Here is a 22623-nt window from a genome sequence, read left to right as displayed (position 1 = left end):
TCTGTCTAGGAATCCAAGTCGCTGATTAGTCGTGGCAAAACCCCCATGACCATTGCCACGACCAATCAGCGACGCGCACAGTCCGGAAGAAAATGGCCACTCCTTACTCCCCGCACTCAGTGCCCGGCGCCCGCATACTCCCCTCCGGTCACCTCTCACACAGGGTTAATGCCGGCGGTAACGGACTGCGTTATGCCGCTGGTAACGCACTCCGTTACCGCCGCTATTAACCCTGTGTGACCAAGTTTTTACTATTGACGCAACCTATGCAGCGCCAATAGTAAAAACATCTAATGTTAAAAATAATTTTAAAAAAATTAAAAATCATTATATACTCACCTTCCGCAATATACTACTTGGCAGTATACTACCTGGCTGGGCAATATACTACGTGGACATACATATTCTAGAATACCCGATGGGTTAGAATCGGGCCACCATCTAGTAACTACTATAATACTGCCCCCTATGTACAATAATATAACTACTATAATACTGCACCTATGTACAAGAATATAACTACTATAATACTGCTCCTATATACAAGAATATAACTACTATAATACTGCTCCTATATACAAGAATATAACTACTATAATACTGCCCCTATGTACAAGAATATAACTACTAGTGCAGCGCCCCAGAGTCCTGGTCGTTGCAGTACTGTGGCTCTGCCACTAAGGGGAGCCATGGTACGTTCGATGGCACTGAAGGAGTTCCTCCAATCAGGTATCACAGACACCAATATGTTTCACAGCAGGGCCTCCGGGGGGAGCTAAGGGTGCTATTCATTAGGCCACTCCCCACCATAGTGGATAAACTGGGGGTCAGGCAGGAAGTTAGAGAGAACGCTGACGGGATTGAACAGAGCAACACCCTGTGGCAGAGGGTGTTGTGAAGGGAGAGACTGTAGGGTCTCTGCCAGGGGTGGGATCCTGGCAGAGGCTTGGCATTGAGAGAACGTAACGGGACCGTGCCTGCTCAGCTTAGCGGCGGTGCCCAAGAAAGGACTAGAAGCGAGGCAGATTGTGCTGAGTGAGAAACGAGATCAAGCAGAAGGAGAATACCAGCAGGGGTTTTGTTGAAAGAGGCAGCACCCTGCTGAGGCGCAATACCGGTGGCCGGAACGCCGAGGGAGTGGATTAGAATACAGCTTCAAGCCATACTCCAAACAGCGGCAGGACAGTCGGTCTCAGGCGGGCTGTCTACCACATATCACCTATGAAGTCTTGGGGGGCAATTGCGGGAGAGGGGCGTCTCTAGGGTCCCGGAAGAACTCCAGGCCTACCTGACAAACGGGTGCCATTCCAACCTGAATACAGGGAGGGGTGGATTACAGAGGAACATCAAATCGAGTTGTGAGGGAACTTAAGAAACAGACACAACCGTTGTGGGGTCACTTTCCGTGAGCACAGCAGGGAAGGACTACAACACATAGCGCTAGAAGGAAGGCACAGATTTCCACCTGAGAGGAGGACTCTGGAGGTGCCATTGGACCGGCTGGACTTGCGCAGCCTGGTGAACCGTGTTCTGGACTGAGGACTCAGAGATCTCCAGTAAAGAGGTAAAGAGACTGCAACCTGGTGTCCTTGTTATTTACTGCGACCTGCACCCCACAACTGCACCGCTACATCGCTATCATCACTACCAACACCCACACCTTCATTCTACTGTGCGCCCCACGGCAGGGTCACGGGCCGGGGCCTAGCCGCCGTGACAACCCCAGAAGCAGAGACTCAGAGGCCCGGTACCGGGTACCCCTCGGCCCTGCGGCGGTGGAGCGGGGCGCGACAGAACTTGGCGTCACGAACAGGATATACTTAAGCCTGAAGAATCAGGTCATGTGTGCCTAGAGACTGTGATTTACTGTGCTTGAACTGTACTTTATTGAGAGGACTGTGTGTTGTGCCATTTGCCGCCAAAATCCGCCGCCATTGCAGCGCTGAGGAGAGCGCAGGAAGAGAAGAGGGGCGTGGAGTGGGCGTAGACAAGCTGGAGAGCGCGAAGAATAATGGCCGCCCAGTCTAAGTATTTCTGCACGGTGAGGACGTGTCCGTCAGCAGCAGAGATCCGCCTCCTAATCCTTAATGGGGGGCGGAGGCAGAGAAAACGAAACTGCTCACGAAGGAGAGAGCGGGAAAAAGACCAGGAAGCGACCCACGTGGAGGACGCTATGGCCAGCAGCTCCGAACCCGACAGCGGGGTTGAAGTAGAAGCCTCCCCTGACTACCCGGATGAGCCCAGCAGCCTGTCTTCCGTGGATAACACCAGATTCTTGAGAGCCAAGATGGAGGACTTATATAACCAGCTCCTCCAACTGAACGTGAAGGTCCAGGCCCCGCACCCGGTGGTGCCGGCAGAGGATTTTCGGACATCGGAGCTCTCACTGGAAGGACCAGCGGGACCTGTCGCGGAAAGTGGATCCGTACCAGTGGGTGAGTCCGCCGATCCTGCCCCGCCAGCCGAGGGTGTATTAGTGGGCCCCGTAGCGGCACCACCTCTCCCGGGAACCCATAGACTTCAGCGTCTGTTACCCTGGGAGGAAGCCACGGGCATGGAACATCGTATGCGAGCCCCAATCACTCCTACCCCCTTACCGTGCGAGGTTAGTGCGGAGCGCACGGTGTGTCGCTGGGTGAACCCTGGATCCAACCTTATGGGGTTCCCCGGGGTGGAAACCCAGAGGGGAGAAATGGTACAGGCCCTAAGCTGGGAAGAGTACCAGATCCAGCTAGAACAACGGTGGCGGGAGGAGGAGAAGACACATCAGGCTAGACGGGAGGCCTACCATCAAAAAGATTTGGCGGTCAAGGACCGGGCCCGTAAGGACCCCACCACTCACCAGGCCCCGCGCAGGCAGGGCATCGTCACCACCTTTAAACTCCAAGGAGGCTGGGGTTTCATCAAAGAGCCGGGGCTATATGCGGAGGTCTTTGTTAACCGACGGGATGTCGAGTCACACCTTAGAGAGGGTCACCCCGATCGAGACCTCTATCCGGGGGACAGTGTTACTTACACCCGGCATTTTGGGGAAAAGGGGTGGTTCGCCCTGAACGTCTACAAGAAAGAGAAACCAGCCCCTGTAGCCAAAGTGCCACCGTGTGATCGACCTGTAACCACCCTGGTCGCCCCCACCTGCCCGACCACAGAACTTGCGATCAGCCGCCCGATCGCCGTAACCACTGTAGTGGCTAAAGAGGTTCCTTTTCGGGTGATCAATGTCCCTGATGTACCGGCACAGAGGGAAGTGGGGACACAGACCTTTATCGCCGCGCACGACCTGGTCGTGCAACAGACCCGAACCCATGGGGTGTATCTGGCCGCGGGGGTGGACCTGAAACCTGAATTACAGGGGTCCGCCCGCCAGGTGGCGCCTCATGGAAACTTCTGAAAGAAGAGTAAGATTTTATTGCTTTATAAAAAATGTAAATAGTTTTCCTTTAACTGTTCCTGATTGTTTGTTGCTAAACCCGTCCAGGGTAAACTTTAAAAGGTGACCCCTTTGTTGACCCGGGGTCACTATTGTTGTTTTCCAGAAGTTTTACACAAACTGCAGTAATCATGGACTGTGCATGATTCGAACTTCCTTGTAAATAGTTGCACCTTCTTAAGGGTGCCTCCTACTGGTTTTAGTTAAAAGACACTTTGCGAAGATACCTTTCCTACTGGTTTTAGTTAAAAGACACTTTGCGAAGATACCTTTCCTACTGGTTTTAGTTAAAAGACACTTTGCGAAGATGCCATTCCGGAGCCTTTGCGTGGACTGGTAGGCTGAGAAGACGAGCTACCTCAGAAAGGCTTGGTCCCCTCTTAAAGGGGATGTGTGGAATTGAACTTGAAAGCGATACTGTTTTAGAACGGTAATATGATGATGCTTTGAGAAAGAATGTAACTGTTTTACATGAAAAGTTATGTGTTTAAATTGTTTGAATTGTGAAATCTGAAAATAATGTTTTGTGAAAGGAAAAGATGCAGAGAGCCCGCAGGGGTAGAAGTAGAGATCTGCATAGTTGAAAGTAAAGAAGTAATGATGAAGGTGAGGATAGAAGGTAAACCCTGCGTCCCCATAGAAAGTTACTTTGTTACTAAGGACAGAAAGCGAACCCGTAGGGGTTAGAGAGTGAGTCCTTAAAGGAGCCGAGTAGAGCTGGCTCAGAGTTCTTTAAACGAAAGGAATGTTATGTCTATACTATGTATAGTAGCGAAAGGCAGTAGGCCCTGGCTGAACGGGGCGGTCCTGTAAAAGAAAGGAGAGGCAGTAGGTCTGGTGCCATAGGGACAGGCGGTCCTGCAGGTTCAAAGTAGGAGAATGTGAAGTTACCCTACCCTGTAATGTGATTATAGGAAGGCCTTTGGTAAACTAAGAGTGTATGTTTCTTAAAGGCAATGTTAATTTATTGTTCCAGAATTTGCACTAAGTAGAATACCCGGTTGGGTAACAGGAGTTGTGTAGCCTGTAATTTATAATGTTGACTATGTTTGTAACGTTAAAAGTGTCCTCACCTCCCATAAAGGGAAGCCTGTTCAAGTATACTTATTGTTTTGCACTCAACAAAATTGTATGTCTGTTTGCTAATCTGTATTGTTGTTTTTCTTCCCAGTCCCGGAGTACTGTGTTTAACCAGGGGGGAGTGCAGCGCTCCAGAGTCCTGGTCGTTGCAGTACTGTGGCTCTGCCACTAAGGGGAGCCATGGTACGTTCGATGGCACTGAAGGAGTTCCTCCAATCAGGTATCACAGACACCAATATGTTTCACAGCAGGGCCTCCGGGGGGAGCTAAGGGTGCTATTCATTAGGCCACTCCCCACCATAGTGGATAAACTGGGGGTCAGGCAGGAAGTTAGAGAGAACGCTGACGGGATTGAACAGAGCAACACCCTGTGGCAGAGGGTGTTGTGAAGGGAGAGACTGTAGGGTCTCTGCCAGGGGTGGGATCCTGGCAGAGGCTTGGCATTGAGAGAACGTAACGGGACCGTGCCTGCTCAGCTTAGCGGCGGTGCCCAAGAAAGGACTAGAAGCGAGGCAGATTGTGCTGAGTGAGAAACGAGATCAAGCAGAAGGAGAATACCAGCAGGGGTTTTGTTGAAAGAGGCAGCACCCTGCTGAGGCGCAATACCGGTGGCCGGAACGCCGAGGGAGTGGATTAGAATACAGCTTCAAGCCATACTCCAAACAGCGGCAGGACAGTCGGTCTCAGGCGGGCTGTCTACCACATATCACCTATGAAGTCTTGGGGGGCAATTGCGGGAGAGGGGCGTCTCTAGGGTCCCGGAAGAACTCCAGGCCTACCTGACAAACGGGTGCCATTCCAACCTGAATACAGGGAGGGGTGGATTACAGAGGAACATCAAATCGAGTTGTGAGGGAACTTAAGAAACAGACACAACCGTTGTGGGGTCACTTTCCGTGAGCACAGCAGGGAAGGACTACAACACATAGCGCTAGAAGGAAGGCACAGATTTCCACCTGAGAGGAGGACTCTGGAGGTGCCATTGGACCGGCTGGACTTGCGTAGCCTGGTGAACCGTGTTCTGGACTGAGGACTCAGAGATCTCCAGTAAAGAGGTAAAGAGACTGCAACCTGGTGTCCTTGTTATTTACTGCGACCTGCACCCCACAACTACACCGCTACATCGCTATCATCACTACCAACACCCACACCTTCATTCTACTGTGCGCCCCACGGCAGGGTCACGGGCCGGGGCCTAGCCGCCGTGACAACCCCAGAAGCAGAGACTCAGAGGCCCGGTACCGGGTACCCCTCGGCCCTGCGGCGGTGGAGCGGGGCGCGACACTATAATACTACCCCTGTGTACAAGAATATAACTACTATAATACTGCTCCTATATACAAGAATATAACTACTATAATACTGCCCCCTATGTACAAGAATATAACTACTATAATACTGCCCCTATGTACAAGAATATAACTACTATAATACTGCCCCTGTGTACAAGAATATAACTACTATAATACTGCCCCTATGTACAAGAATATAACTACTATAATACTGCGTCTATATACAAAAGAATATAACTACTATAATGCTGCTTGGGAAGATTCCTTATCCATATATCATTTTTATATGTAACTTAATTTTTTTCTTCAGTTCTTCCGATGGTAGGGTTATTACCTGTAATGTTCTCGAATATAATGGTGCTGTACGAGCAGTGTCCTTTATTAAGGGTCTACAATGTCACGTCTTACCACTCTATTAGTTTTCCGTCCGGCAGGTGTTATGTGGGAAATAGTCTAAAGCTGGTTTTGTCTCTAGAGATGGAGTGAGAGCAGTCATGTCTCTGTCAGAATCAGATGAAGCTGCTAAATGCAGTTCTGCTAAACTTATGGGGGTGATGGCAGGTGGTGGTGACCTGACTGCTGGGGACCAGTAATAAGGCCTTATTTGTAATGGGAAGCCTGACAGCCTGGAGATGCTTTTCACAGTATTTCTGAGCTGCAAGTTACAAATCCTTTGCTCCATCCCACGGAAATAAGGAAATAAAAGTCTTAACTTACATTTGTTGGCAGTGTCGCTACAGGTTTATTTGTGAAATCCATGAACTTCTTGTTTTTTGGGCTCATTGTTAATTACATGGGACTCTTCAGGTTTAATTCTGTCGTTCCTATATGTCCTCATGAGGCTCAAAATTTACACTCTGTCCCAATCTGAATTGGGAACACAAAAATAAAAAGGTGAAGAATTAATGTAATATGTATTGTCTAACAAAGGGGAAAGAGGGAAGGGACATAAATGCGGCAGTGAATAAAGTAAGTATATATACTGTATAGTACTGTGAAAGTGCTAGTGCCAATTAAACTTCACAATTCACACAGAGTTCCAGAAGACAAAAAAACATATAACTACAAAAATAAACACCCATGTAAAACATGGAAAGGGATTAAAAAAAGTTATATCCTGCAGAAAGGTATATAGGGATATAGATTCTTTTCCCTCCTTGACCTGTAGGCCACTTGCAGATTGCTGGGGCAGAAAAACCATGACTTAGGACGAGGACACCGACCTGGAGAGAAAAGGAGGAGACAAAAAATGTAGTCTAGAGATGGAGTGAGAGCAGTCATGTCCCTGTCAGAATCTGATGACGCTGCAAACTGCTCTTATGCTAAACTTATTGGGGTGATGGCAGCTGGAGGTGACCTGACTGCTGGGGATCAGTAATAAGGCCTTATTTGTAATGGGAAGCCTGACAGCCTGGAGATGCTTTTCACTGTATTTCTGAGCTGCAAGTTACAAATCAGGGAAAAAGGAAAGTAAATAAATCTCTAAAATTACATTTGTTGGCAGTGTCACTGCTGGTTTATTAGTGAAATCCATGAACTTCTTGCTTTTTGGGCTCATTGTAAATTACATGGAATTCTTCTTGTTTTATTGTGTCATTCCTGTAAGTTATCATGTATAATTCTTACAAATGGCTAAGTTTGGTAGCCGTCGTCTTCCTACTGGAAGTTTCTTTATTGATCCATTTCTTGTTCTTAGCTCCGGGAGGCACACGAATCGATGATGGAGACAAAACCAAGGTGACCGTTCACTGTGTCTTTGGAGCAAATGAGGACTATGAGACCATGCGAAATTATGCCCAGGTAACGCCTGTGTGCCAGGAGGGGTCACCTTAATCAGGACAACTGTGACCCAATGCCTTTTTTTCTTTCAAGTTTGTGCATGGAAAATCATTCAGAAAGTTAATATGGAAGCAGTCAATATGTTGATGATAAATGTGACAGTGCATGTACATTGCAAAAGCTGTAATATTTCTTGCACTTTCTTTTAATGAGTCATTCTAGATTTTATACAGGTTGTAAGGTGCGTTGAATGTGACCTACTTTTTGACTGTTTACTCAGCATCTGTTGGAACAGTTTTTGGAAACTATACATCTACTTCATTATTTTTCCTGCTAATCTGGTATTTGGATGTGTTATTTCTTTTCTTTTTTTCAAGTATTTGGTATGAATGAAATGGACATGCCCATATGGGTGGTAGAAAATGGCCGTGCTCGGATTTACAGGCCATGTGAATGCCTCCTGTTGGATTGCTTGACCGTACTTTTCCCAGACTTTGGTGCAGAAGAATACCCTTTAGCTCTATTCGACATTACTCCGTCGCACCCTACCACTCGCCTGTCCTTTCTTTTGTTTTCTAGGTATTCAGCAAACTGATCAGAAGATATAAATACCTGGAGAAAGCGTTTGAAGACGAAATCAAAAAGGTAACAAGGAACCTAAAACACTTAAAGGGCCGGCTTGCTAAAAGATTGGAAGCAATATTTTGAACGAATTGCAGTACCAAACATGGCCACTAGTAGAAGTATAGAGCTATGCACAACCTGGCGCCCCGCATTCTAAAATACTAACAGTGGGGTGAAGGTCCAGTTTTCGGAACCACATGACATTAAACATTGCCAGCCCACTCACACCAGAAAAAGCTAGAGGGGCTCACACGGTGTCTTTTGTCTTTGTGCAGCTCCTGCTTTTTCTCAAGGCGTTTTCCGAAGCGGAGCAAACGAAGTTAGCCGTGCTCACCGGCATCTTGCTGGCCGGTGGAACGCTCCCAGCCACAATTTTAACAAGCTTGTTTACCGAAAATATAGTCAAAGAAGGTACGGTATGGACGTGTCCACAACTGGCAGCAGGTTTCATTTACGTTTCTTAGATTGATTTCTGTTGTTCTACTCCAGTCACCACCAAAGCTGCAGGAAAAATTTTTTCGCACCATGTGCTAGTTACCATTTTCTATATATTTTGCAACTTATGATTTGAGCAAAAAAGTAGCCGGTGCCCATCACTCTTCACATGCAGTCCTGTCCTCACTCAGGTCTGGAAGAGAGAATATACCATGGTCACCCAGTGTATCTGCCCCGTCCCCTAACTCCTCCTAGTGCTCAGACTCAGATTAGTTTATCACTTAGGGGGTAGCAGGTCTCAATTTCCAGTAGGCAGGAGCACAGTATGAGAAAGATGTCCACAGCCCCTGTTATCGCTTCTTCTTGCTTCACTCCCATCTCAGGTATTTCTGCGTCTTTTGCTGTAAAACTCTTCAAGGCATGGATGTCTGAGAAGGATGCAAATTCTGTGACATCATCCTTAAGAAAAGCCAATCTGGATAAAAGACTACTAGTCAGTATATATCTATGACTCCAATGTAACCGAATGTTCAAACACTTAAAGAATAGTGCCCCCTATGTAGAAGAATATAACTACTTTAATACTACTCATATATACAAGAATATAACTACTATAATACTGCTCCTATATACAAGAATATAACTACTATAATACTGCTCCTATGTATAAGAATATAACTACTATAATACTGCTCCTATATACAAGAATATAACTACTATAATACTGCTCCCTATGTACAAGAATATAACTACTATAATACTGCTCCTATATACAAGAATATAACTACTATAATACTGCTCCTATGTATAAGAATATAACTAATATAATACTGCCCCTATGTACAAGAATATAACTACTATAATACTGCTCCTATGTACAACAATATAACTACTATAATACGGCACCTATGTACAATAATATAAATACTATAATACTGCTCCTATGTACAACAATATAAATACTATACTACTGCTCCTATGTACAAGAATATAACTACTATAATACTGCTCCCTATGTACAAGAATATAACTACTATAATACTGCTCCCTATGTACAAGAATATAACTACTATACTACTGCTCCTATGTACAAGAATATAACTACTATAATACTGCTCCCTATGTACAAGAATATAACTACTATAATACTGCTCCTATATACAAGAATATAACTACTATACTACTGCTCCTATGTACAAGAATATAACTACTATAATACTGCTCCCTATGTACAAGAATATAACTACTATAATACTGCTCCCTATGTACAAGAATATAACTACTATAATACTGCTCCTATGTACAAGAATATAACTACTATAATACTGCTCCTATGTACAAGAATATAACTACTATAATACTGCTCCTATGTACAAGACTATAACTACTATAATACTGCCCCTATATACAAGAATATAACTACTATAATACTGCTCCTATGTACAAGAATATAACTACTATAATACTGCTCCTATGTACAAGAATATAACTACTATAATACTGCTCCCTATGTACAAGAATATAACTACTATAATACTGCTCCTTAATACAAGAATATAACTACTATAATACTGCCCCTATGTACAAGAATATAACTACTATAATACTGCCCCTATGTACAAGAATATAACTGCTATAATACTGCCCTCTATGTACAGGAATATACTGTATATACCCGAGTATAAGCCGAGACCCCTAATTTTGCCTCAAAAAACTGGGAAAACTTATTGACTCACGTATAAGCCTAGGGTGGGAAATGCAGCAGTTACTGGTAAATTTCAAGAATAAAAAGTTACCAATAAAAGTAAAATTAATTGAGATATCAGTAGGTTAAGTGTTTTTGAATATCCATATTGAATCAGGAGTCCCATATAATGCTCCATGCAGTTCATGATGGGCCCCATAAGATACTTCATACAAAATACGCCCCATATAATGCTGCACAAAGGTGGATTATGGCCCCATTAGATGCTCCATAGAATATTATGCCCCATATGCTGCTGCTGTGAGTGAAAAAAAAAAAAATGACATACTCCCCTCTTGTCCTGAGCAGGCGCAGACACCAGCACTTGCGATATTCACCTGTCCCCGTTCCACCGCCGTGCGCCGCTCTGTCTTCCGTCTCTGCAGTGACTGTTCAGGCAGAGGGCGCGCACGCTAAACAAGTCATTGTGCCCTCTGACCTGAACGTCACAGCCAGAGGACGCGGAAGACTGAGCGCGGCGGTGGAACGGGGACAGGTGAATATCGCATGGCTCACCCTCCCCCCGTTATACTCACCCTCCCGGCGCGGTCTCTGCTTCTCCGATGCGATGGTGCCGGTAGTTTGATCCTGTGTTCAGCGGTCACTGGTACCTCTCATTAAAGTAATGAATATGCGGCTTCACCCCTATGGGAGTGGAGTCGTGTCCATATTCATTACTGTAATGAGCGGTACCACGTGACCGCTGAACACAGGAAGAGCTGCAGGCACCAGAGAAGCCCGGACATGCAGAGACGCTCCGGGAGCAGGTGACTATGATGGACAGCTGCCGCTCCTCCGCCAACCCCCTGGGACAATGACTCGAGTATAAGCTGAGAGGGGCACTTTTAGCCTAAAAAAAATGGGCTGAAAATCTTGGCTTATACTCGAGTATATACGGCAAATACTATAATACTGCTCCTGTGTAGATTAATATAACTACTATAATACTGCTCCCTATGTAGAAGAATATAACTACTATAATACTGCTCCCTATATACACTAGTATAGCTACTATAATACTGCTCCTATGTACAAGAATAGAACTACTATAATACTGCTCCCTATGTACAAAAATATAACTACTATAATACTGCTCCTATGTACAAGAATATAACTACTATAATACTGCTCCTATGTACAAGAATATAACTACTATAATACTGCCTCTATGTACAAGAATATAACTACTATAATACTGCCCCTATATACAAGAATATAACTACTATAATACTGCCCCTATGTACAAGAATATAACTACTATAATACTGCTCCTATGTACAAGAATATAACTACTATAATACTGCCCCCTATGTACAGGAATATAACTAGTATTATACTGCTCCCTATGTAGAAGAATAGAACTACTATAATACCGCTCCTATGTACAAGAATAGAACTACTATAATACTGCTCTTATGTACAAGAATATAACTACTATAATACCGCTCCTATGTACAACAATATAACTACTATAATACTGCCTCTATGTACAAGAATATAACTACTATAATACTGCTCCCTATGTACAAGAATATAACTACTATAATACTGCCCCTATGTACAAGAATATAACTACTATAATACTGCCCCTATGTACAAGAATATAACTACTATAATACTGCTCCCTATGTACAAGAATATAACTACTATAATACTGCCCCTATGTACAAGAATATAGCTACTATAATACTGCTCCTATGTACAAGAATATAACTACTATAATACTGCTCCTATGTACAAGAATATAACTACTATAATACTGCCCCTATGTACAAGAATATAACTACTATAATACTGCCTCTATGTACAAGAATATAACTACTATAATACTGCTCCTATGTACAAGAATATAACTACTATAATACTGCCTCTATGTACAAGAATATAACTACTATAATACTGCCCCCTATGTACAAGAATATAACTACTATAATACTTCCCCCTATGTACAAGAATATAACTACTATAATACTGCTCTTATGTACAAGAATATAACTACTATAATACTGCCTCTATGTACAAGAATATAGCTACTATAATACTGCTCCTATGTACAAGAATATAACTACTATAATACTGCTCTTATGTACAAGAATATAACTACTATAATACTGCCTCTATGTACAAGAATATAACTACTATAATACTGCTCCTATGTACAAGAATATAACTACTATAATACTGCTCCCTATGTATATACTACATACAAACTATGTACATAACTACATACTGCTAACACACTCGTTTATACCATGACATTCTTATGACCAGCTGTAGTATATATCTCACACCGGTATATTCGTCTCTGATCACTGCATTATTGACGCCTTAGGAGCTGTTTCCAACCAATCGGCAGACAGTTGAACATTTCTCTAAGTATTTCACTGATGCCGACCTTAAAGAGCTCTCTGATTTTCTGAGGGTCCAGCAATCTCTGGGAACACGGAAGGAACTGCAGAAGGAGCTTCAGGAACGTTTGTCTGAAGAATGTCCTATCAAAGAGGTAACGTTTTTACTAATAACTCCGCACATGGCGAGCTGGAAATGGCACATAATGCCGCCATACAGTGCACATACAATACTTCCAACATTGCAGCACCATACAGGGCCCACCAGATAACGCCATGTGCTAATATGCAATACACACTGTATACCGCCATATAGTAAACTGACATTATACTATTTATACTATTGCTTATAAACCACCACATGGTGCTAAAGTAACTCATGTCTTTAATCACTGCCCATGTAGTAGCCTCCTATAAATGCTATCTTATCTACTGCTTAATTAATGCGACAATACTGCCATACTCTGCTACATTTATTACATACGTGCCCACACAGCGCCATGGATCATATCATCGATGTCGTAGATTGTGCTTTTTTTCTGCACCTTTTTGTGAACAGAGACAAACATGAATTAGAAATGACACCGTTGTCCTATGATTTATCTTAGATAGTGATGTACTTAAAAGAGGAGATGAAGCGCAGCGGGATCCACGAGCCGGCCGTGATTGGGCTCCTGTGGACCTGCGTGATGAACGCGGTAGAATGGAATAAGAAAGAAGAGCTGGTGGCGGAGCAGGCTCTGAAACACTTGAAGGTGCGCAGTTAAAGGGAGATTCCTCCCGTCACGTTTTTACATTTTTCACTACCAAAGATGTGGGTGATAAATAATTCATGACTTCATTATTCTAGCCATGACAAGAATATGGAGACACTGTTGTACAGACCAGAGAGGGAGAGTGCAAGAACCTTTCCTCATGTTGTCATTCCCACTGTTATTGTAGCCATTTAATGTCATCTCTTCCCAGTACATCCTACATTGATACCAGGAGAATCAACAAAAAGTATTTTCTTCTTGTCATCATCCATCTTGCCAATCGCTAAAATATTTCCCCTTGAGAGCCTTAAGTGACTTAAGGGAAATAAAGGAACTTTTCCTTTAGTTGTCACCCTTCTTACAGGCATTTGTCCCCTCAGTAGCCTCTACTGATCCAGAAAGAATACAGGAACTTTTCCCTTAGTCATCATCATTCTAACAGACATTTGTCCCCTCAATAGCCTCTACTGATCCAGAAAGAATACAGGAACTTTTCCCTTAGTCATCATCATTCTAACAGACATTTGTCCCCTCAATAGCCTTTACTGATCCAGTAAGAATACAGGAACTTTTCCCTTAGTCATCATCATTCTAACAGACATTTGTCCCCTCAATAGCCTCTACTGATCCAGAAAGAATACAGGAACTTTTCCCTTAGTCATCATCATTCTAACAGACATTTGTCCCCTCAATAGCCTTTACTGATCCAGTAAGAATACAGGAACTTTTCCTTTAGTCATCATCTTTCTTACAGGCATTTGTCCCTTCAATAACCTCTACTGATCCCGAAAAAATATAGGAACTTTTCCTTTAGTTGCCATCCCCCTTACAGACATTTGTCCCCTCAATAGCCTTTACTGATCCAGTAAGAAAACAGAAACTTTTCCTTTAGTCATCATCCTTCTTAGGCCTCTTTCACACGTCGGTGGCTCCGGTACGTGTAGTGACAGTTTTCTCACGTACCGGAGACACTGACACACGTAGACCCATTCAAATGAATGGGTCTATGCACATGTCTCCGTGTTTTCACGGACCGTGTGTCCGTGTGCAAAACACGGAGACATGTCCGTGTTTCTCCAGCAGCACGTACAGCAGTACGTCCTGCACACGTGCACACGGAGAACAGTGTGCACTCTCCTCCGTGTGCACGTACCGCCCGCAGGAGAGACAGCGCTACACTAAGCGCTGTCCCCCCTGCTGTGGTGCTGAAGGCGGCATTCATGTCTTCTCCCCCGCAGGAGAGAAGAGATGAATGATCAAGTTTTTTTTTTTCTTTTTTGTTAAAAATAAAGTTGCATGTGACCCCCGCCTCCCACCCCCAGTGCACCGCCCGGCCCCTTGCAGAAAAAATACTCACCCAGCTATGCGCATAATCCTCACTGTAATGAGCGGTACCACGTGACCGCTCACACAGGAGAAGCTGCCAGCGCAGAGAGGAGAGAGGAGACATCACGGGAGCTGGGTGAGTATTTCTTCTGCAAGGGGCCGGGCGGCGCACAGGGGGTGGGAGGCGGGGGTCACATGCAACTTTATTTTTAACACAAAAGAAAAAAAAACTTGATCATTCATCTCTTCTCTCCTGCGGGGGAGAAGACATGAATGCCGCCTTAAGCACCACAGCGGGGGGACAGCGCTCACTGTAGCGCTGTCTCTCCTGCACGGTCCATGTGGTCCTCAGGCGGCACACGGATGCCGCACGTGTGCCACACTGATGTGCCACTTGAGCACACGGACACGGATAACTCCGGTACCGATTTCTCCGGTACCGTAATTATCTGGATGTGTGAAAGAGGCCTTACAGGCATTTGTCCCCTCAAACACTTCTAGTGATCCAGTAAGAATGCAGGAACTTTTCTTTGTGTTATCTCTTATTAGCATTTCTTCCCTTTAGAGCCGCCAGTGACTGAAGGGGAATACAGGAACTTTTCTTCATGTTGCCAGTTGGGGGTATTTGTGCTCCTTGATTGTCACATTTAGGAGGGGACGGAATTCTATTTATTCCTACTAAAGCAGTGAGGACATAATCAGATGCCAGTGAACTCATCCTCTGTCTAATTGGGACTTTTCATAACTGTATGCCATCCTAAACATCGGATCCACAGGGATTTCAGTTGTATGAAGATTTGTGTGTGCAGACTTAAACACTCTGCACATGTTAAATGTAAGACAAAATGGCATGAAGGTGTCAATAAGTGATAGGCACGTTTCCAAAAAAATATGGTGTATAGGAGTGTAAAATCAGTATTTAAAATATTTTCGGCTTTAAGTGAGTTCAACAAAAATTTGAAAATTGCCCTGGCTTTGAAATGGTTAAAGATCACATACTTTTCTATGACTTATAGCGATGGGTTTATTTCTAGGACCAATATCTATAACCATTAATGTACATAAAACAGGTAAAATTCTCCATTTCTCCCTCCTTTAAAGAAGTTCTGTAATATGTATGGAGCTGTAAGACACGATGCGGCTCAGGACGGTGATAGTGTTACATTTAATCTTGGTATATCACCTTGTGTTTTAGCAATACTCTCCTCTGCTGGCCGTGTTCAGCACTCAAGGCCAATCTGAGCTCGTCCTGCTTCAGAAAGTGCAAGAATACTGTTACGACAACATCCACTTCATGAAGGCCTTCCAGAAGATCGTAGTCCTGTTCTATAAAGGTGAGACGTAAGCTGAGAATCTGCTCTAAGAAATGTAACTGTAGTTAGTAGGTATAGCCTTCTACATAGGGGCAGTATTATAGTAGTTATATTCTTGTACATTGGGGCAGTATTATAGTAATTATATTCTTGTACATAGGAGCAGTATTATAGTAGTTATATTCTTATACATAGGTGCAGTATTATAGTAGTTATATTCTTGTACATAGGGGCAGTATTATAGTAGTTATATTCTTGTACATAGGGGGCAGTATTATAGTAGTTATATTCTTGTACATAGGGAGCAGTATTATAGTAGTTATATTCTTGTACATAGGGGGCAGTATTATAGTAGTTATATTCTTGTACATAGCGGCAGTATTATAGTTGTTATATTCTTGTACATAGGAGCAGTATTATAGTAATTATATTCTTGTACATAGGAGCAGTATTATAGTAGTTATATTCTTGTACGTAGGAGCAGTATTATAGTAGTTATATTCTTATACATAGGTGCAGTATTATAGTAGTTATATTCTTGTACATAGGTGCAGTATTATAGTAGTTATATTCTTGTACATAGGGGCAGTATTATAGTAGTTATATTCTTGTACATAGGGAGCAGTATTATAGTAATTATATTCTTGTACATAGGAGCAGTATTATAGTAGTTATATTCTTGTACATAGGAGCAGTATTATAGTAGTTATATTCTTATACATAGGTGCAGTATTATAGTAGTTATATTCTTGTACATAGGAGCAGTATTATAGCAGTTATATTCTTGTACATAGGAGCAGTATTATAGTAGTTATATTCTTGTACATAGGGAGCAGTACTATAGTAGTTATATTCTTGTACATAGGGAGCAGTACTATAGTAGTTATATTCTTGTACATAGGAGCAGTATTATAGTAGTTATATTCTTGTATATAGGGGGCAGTATTATAGTAGTTATATTCTTGTACATAGGAGCAGTATTATAGTAGTTATATTCTTGTATATAGGGGGCAGTATTATAGTAGTTATATTCTTGTACATAGGGGCAGTATTATAGTAGTTATATTCTTGTACATAGGGGCAGTATTATAGTAGTTATATTCTTGTACATAGGGGCAGTATTATAGTAGTTATATTCTTGTACATAGGGGGCAGTATTATAGTAGTTATATTCTTGTACATAGGAGCAGTATTATAGTAGTTATATTCTTGTACATAGGAGCAGTATTATAGTACTTATATTCTTGTACATAGGGGCAGTATTATAGTAGTTATATTCTTGTACATAGGAGCAGTATTATAGTACTTATATTCTTGTACATAGGGGCAGTATTATAGTAGTTATATTCTTGTACATAGGAGCAGTATTATAGTAGTTATATTCTTGTACATATGAGCAGTATTATAGTAGTTACATTCTCGTACTAGATTGTTTATAGGTAGGAATATGCTTATAGTCAGCCCAGTTTTTCTGAATAGTCGGCTCTTCTGTCTATAAATGAGCTGGGATTTGTCGGTACAAATTGTGGGCTCAGCTGCTATATTCAGATACAATTTCTGCGGGATTATTCTAGATAAAACCTTGTAGAAAGAAGCCGCTGCTGAATTCCTGGTTGTCTTGTAATGACTAATTTTGCCCTTTGTTTGCACTGGTTTTTTTTTACCCTTTTATTATGATTGTGTCCACAATATGAATGATCTACTATGTTGAGTGTTAAAGGGCCGTTAAACTGTATATTTAAAAATAATAATAATAATAATCTACTAGCGCCATTCTCTGCTTCTTTTGTCCCTTTATTTTTCCGTTTTGTAAGCTATAACTGAGAACGTTAGCCCCCCTATTTGTGTCTCACTCCTTTCCCCCGTGCGGTGCTGGTTCTACAGTGAATCCGTACATCCAGTGCAGCGTTCAGGCCTCTTCTTGTTCTTATTTCCTGTTGTTCTGGATTTCAGCCGATGTCCTGGGAGAAGAAGCCATTCTGAAGTGGTACAAGGAAGCGCACGTCGCCAAGGGGAAAAGCGTCTTTCTTGACCAAATGAAAAAGTTTGTGGAGTGGTTACAAAATGCAGAAGAAGGTAAAGCGAAATCCACCACTTCCTTTTAAAAGTATTGGGCTGCACTCCGCGCTCCACATTTATTATGTGTTGTAGGGTTTTGTGGCTCAGTCCAGAGGGCTTATATTCTGCAACAAGTCGTGCAAAGTAATGCCATAAATTAGGTCAACCCAGACGGTGTGTTAAGTCTGAGAGACCAGATTTTTCTTTTTATTTGCACCATATTCTTCTTAAAATTTGCTCCTTTTTTCAAATTACTTTTACATATTTCTTTTTTTTTTTTTTTTTCTAGTTGCCAAAATGTTGCACAAATGTGCTCCTGTCCATGGTGATATTTTTTGTGTATATGGGGAATTTTTGCTCCAATTTTTTGGACAGTTTAGCAGAACATGTGACTCTTTCCTCTGAAAAGGTGCTAGGACAAAAAAAGTGTTTTTTGTTTTTTTTTTTAGTTTCCAAAAAAATCATTGTGACCCATTTTTAGAACTGGTGCTAGAAAGTCAACAGATCTTACAAGACTAAAAAAGAAAAAAAAAAAAAAAAAAAGAATGGAATGGTAATTGAGGCATCGGGCTCCAAATGTCTAGCAGGATGCATTAAGATGACTATGCAGCATGAGCCAGTCGCGCTAGCCTCTGTTCTTGCTGTTCCATTCTGCACTGTGGGTTCCTACTGTGAGTTTTGTTGGTATGTGCTGCCCCCTAATGGAAGTTGGTTAAGTTTTCTGTAAGTTATATTGGATTCTTCATAGCAGACACCTAAAGGGAACCCGTCATCCTGTGCAATCTGTAGACCATACGTAATATTTTTCCCCAAGACCAACTTTATTGAAATCCCAGCTTATTCTGGGCATGGGTGTCAAGGCGATAGTCCTAATACGTGATTGCGACCCTCCCTTGTATAAGTGTTACAGATGGCTGTCAGTCACTGATTAGGACCGCCCACTGGACTCCTAAATCCAAAGTAAGAAGGGACTTCAGTGACTTTATTGTAAACTTATACTGAAACTTTTCTCCCAAAGCTTTACGTCACTCTGCTGTTTAAGTTGCACGTTCAATGTGACAGGGTCCCTTTAAGCTCCACATTTGGGTAACTGTTGTCCAATAGCTATTTCTTGTGACCCCCACCATATTTACTCGTTGCATGTTTATTTCAATGGGGGAAAGAGAATAAGCAGCGGTCAGACTTATTTGACGGCTTCTTATCTCTTCGGGAAATAAAGGATTGGGCATGTTAAAATTCAACATGGCTGATCTTCCATTCTTCCAATATCAGATAACGAAGGAGAGTCTGATCTGCTCATATAAACCCGATTATCATCAGATATTAGTATTATTTTAAATTCTTAAAATTGCAGTACCATGTACATGTGCTGCCCCCTGGTGGCAATCAATTATTTCATTTTTTTTCACTTTAGCTGTGCTAGACAGCGGGTACATGACAAGATTTTGTGGCTTGTGACTATATAGTAGGATGTGTGTTTCTGGAAGGAGACATTCCATTGTCCCAGCATGCAGTTTCATAGTCACATGGTGGAGCTGCAGCTGCATCCCCCTCCTCCCTTTACAGCTCCAGTGCCATTTTTACCAAATGGACCAAGGCAAGAATTGCAGTTGCCCTCAGCTCAGTCATAGAGGTTAAAAAGAGGAGTACAAGACAAGGATGTAAAAAATAATAAAGGTCTTTATGGGAGGCCAAATTTTGCAAAAAGACTGACTCCGTGATTTAAAAAAAAAACAAAAAAAAAGACAGATAACTATGTTGTCAATTAATGATCAGCCAATTATAAAGATGGATATGTGTATGTAGATAAAATGTAAATATTATAAAACAACATAGAAAGTATCTCAATTAATGAAGACCTCAGGGGTTAAAGTGCACAATGTGAATATCCAGAACGATTCTCTATTAATTAACCTCTGATATTGGTCCGAATAACATTCCGGGATCTCTTCTATTATTTATTAATCTGAGACAACAAGAGTCTTTATTGTTTTAGAAGATAAAAAAAGGTTTAGAAATAACTAGTGTCCAAATCTTGATGATGTATCAATGTTCATTCATCCATTTCCTGAAGGTTTGTACCGTTCTACCAACCATTTGTCATTTACAACTACGTTCCCATAGATGAATTCCGAATACGGAACATGAATCTAAAGTGGACCCGGACCCTCTGTTTTTTTAATTTATTGGTTCTGTTTCACAAAGATTGGTTAATTTGTCCCCATTCCCTGATTTTAAAAGTTGTGATCAAAAATTAGTCATCAATTAAGTGTGACCAAATCATTCATAATTTATCAGAACATAGTTGTATATTATAATACATTGGTGGAAGGATGATTCTACCTGTTTATTATCAAGCACAGGACGCTTCATCAGAGTTTCTCGAAAATAATAAAGATCCAAGATGTCTCAGACTGATAATAGAACAGATCCCTGAACATTGAGGCTGATACCAGAGATTAATAGAGAATCGTTCTGGATATTATTCACTTTAGCCCCCGGATTTCTTACTTTCTATTAACTGATTATCTCTCAATTTAGTTTTATGTTTTACTTTTATCTAGGAATATAATATTTTGTAATTGTTAATTGTTGTATCTGTGACACCTCAGCATTGATCATATGATGACTATGTATCATTATGTATCTGAGGAAGAAATGAGATCGGTTCTGAAACACATTGTCTCCAACAAACCCTTATTATTATTATTATTATTATTATTATTATTATTATTATATTCTTGTCTTTTTCCATGCCTGAGCTGCAGCAACCACATTACTTTATTTATTCTTTATCATTTATTATATTTATTCTTTATTATTTATTTATTATTATTCTATTCCTTAGTCCATTATGGCTAGTGGTGGCGCAGTCATCTGCTGGTATTTTTGTATTTTTTTGCCTTCACCAGACTTGTGCCTAGTTTTCAGCACATCTTTTGCAGGTCAGCCCCTTTCTACTAGATTTTTTTTTTTTTTTTTTTAATGTAAAACCAAAGTTCCCAAAATGAGTTTTTGGTGATTTTTCTTTTTTTTGCGCTTTTTTTTTTTTTAGAAAAAAATGCAAGTAACCGATTTCATTTAATGGGTGCAGAAAATCGCAACATTAAAAACTCAACCAAAAGCTCATGGTGTGAACGAGACCTACTACACTACGCTGCGCCATGTTTCCCACTTGTGTCCCTCAATATTTATACAATGTTCTCCATCTTCTAGAATCGGAGTCTGAAGGAGAAGAGAACTGAGCGGCGCTCCGGTCTGCTGACGAGAGGCATGAAGGCCGCGTCTGCCGGGAGTCTACGAGCCACCAGTCGTCCCTGTTGTGTAGGAGAGCCGGTTTAGAATTGGTGCACTCAGGCATTTAGATCCTTCATCTGGACGTCTACCTCCGGTCAGTCTCGTGATCTTGGGCAAAGCCATCCACCCGGGAGCCATGACAAAGGGGCGGCGCTTCTCCATGGACTCCTCCTACTTGTTAGTATCTCCAAGCACCGAATGAACGGCACAGTCCCGACTCTTGTGTCCAGGTCTCTAGTGTGTGCTCGTAGCTCAGTATCGGCTTGTGGATGTCATATAAGATTCATCCTTTTATTTTTCCCTTTTGAATAAAGGCTTTTTATCTTAAGGCTGCAGTCTGTGACGCCATATTACGCCATTCTGCACTTCTGCTATTCGCCATGAATGACGTAAAGCTCCTGTAATTGTCACGGTGCAACAGGAGCAAGAAACCTCGCAGAGGGATCCCAAAGAAAAAAGGAAAAAAGTGACGCCGGAGCGTGGAAATCATAACATGCCCTGCTCCCTGCCCCGGGCAGAGACCCCCAGTGTAGCCCATAGGACTTGTATACTCAGCCAGAATATGACCCTTATAGACAGTAACCAGACGAGATCCCCCTATAGACAGTAACCGGACAAGAACCCCCTATAGACAGTAACCAGACAAGAACCCCCTATAGACAGTAACCGGACAAGAACCCCCTATAGACAGTAACCAGACAAGAACCCCCTATAGACAGTAACCAGACAAGAACCCCCTATAGACAGTAACCGGACAAGAACCCCCTATAGACAGTAACCAGACAAGAACCCCCTATAGACAGTAACCAGACAAGAACCCATTATATACAGTAACCAGACAAGAACCCCCTATAGACAGTAACCGGACAAGAACCCCCTATAGACAGTAACCAGACAAGAACCCCCTATAGACAGTAACCAGACAAGAACCCCCTATAGAGAGTAACCGGACAAGAACCCCCTATAGACAGTGACCGGACAAGAGCCCCCTATAGACAGTAACCGGACAAGAACCCCCTATAGACAGTAACCAGACAAGAACCCCCTATAGACAGTAACCAGACAAGAGCCCCCTATAGAGAGTAACCGGACAAGAACCCCCTATAGACAGTAACCGGACAAGAACTCCTTATAGACAGTGA

At 42.4% G+C, this 22623-nt stretch overlaps 1 protein-coding gene across 6 annotated transcripts in view; it reads left to right on the top strand.

The window, feature by feature from the left end:
- Positions 1-21809, top strand: part of BZW2 (basic leucine zipper and W2 domains 2) — a 50648-nt gene extending 28839 nt beyond the window's left edge. For 5 of the 6 annotated variants that reach the window (XM_077268051.1, XM_077268053.1, XM_077268054.1 and 2 more), the window contains exons 4-12: positions 7499-7602; positions 8161-8226; positions 8481-8616; positions 9024-9133; positions 12717-12887; positions 13341-13487; positions 16009-16147; positions 18080-18202; positions 21401-21809. In XM_077268051.1, the coding sequence (XP_077124166.1) occupies positions 7499-7602; positions 8161-8226; positions 8481-8616; positions 9024-9133; positions 12717-12887; positions 13341-13487; positions 16009-16147; positions 18080-18202; positions 21401-21429 (1025 nt within the window). In that variant the 3' untranslated portion in view covers positions 21430-21809. Of the gene's footprint in view, positions 1-7498; positions 7603-8160; positions 8227-8480; positions 8622-9023; positions 9134-12716; positions 12888-13340; positions 13488-16008; positions 16148-18079; positions 18203-21400 lie in introns of all 6 variants that reach the window. The other variant, XM_077268055.1, reaches the window with a different exon arrangement.
- Positions 21810-22623: the final 814 nt, after the last annotated feature.

This window comes from Ranitomeya variabilis, chromosome 6, assembly GCF_051348905.1.
Source record: "Ranitomeya variabilis isolate aRanVar5 chromosome 6, aRanVar5.hap1, whole genome shotgun sequence".
Taxonomy (NCBI): Eukaryota; Metazoa; Chordata; class Amphibia; order Anura; family Dendrobatidae; genus Ranitomeya; species Ranitomeya variabilis.
Note: the sequence above shows the minus strand (reverse complement) of the source record. Positions and strands in the feature narration are given on the sequence as shown.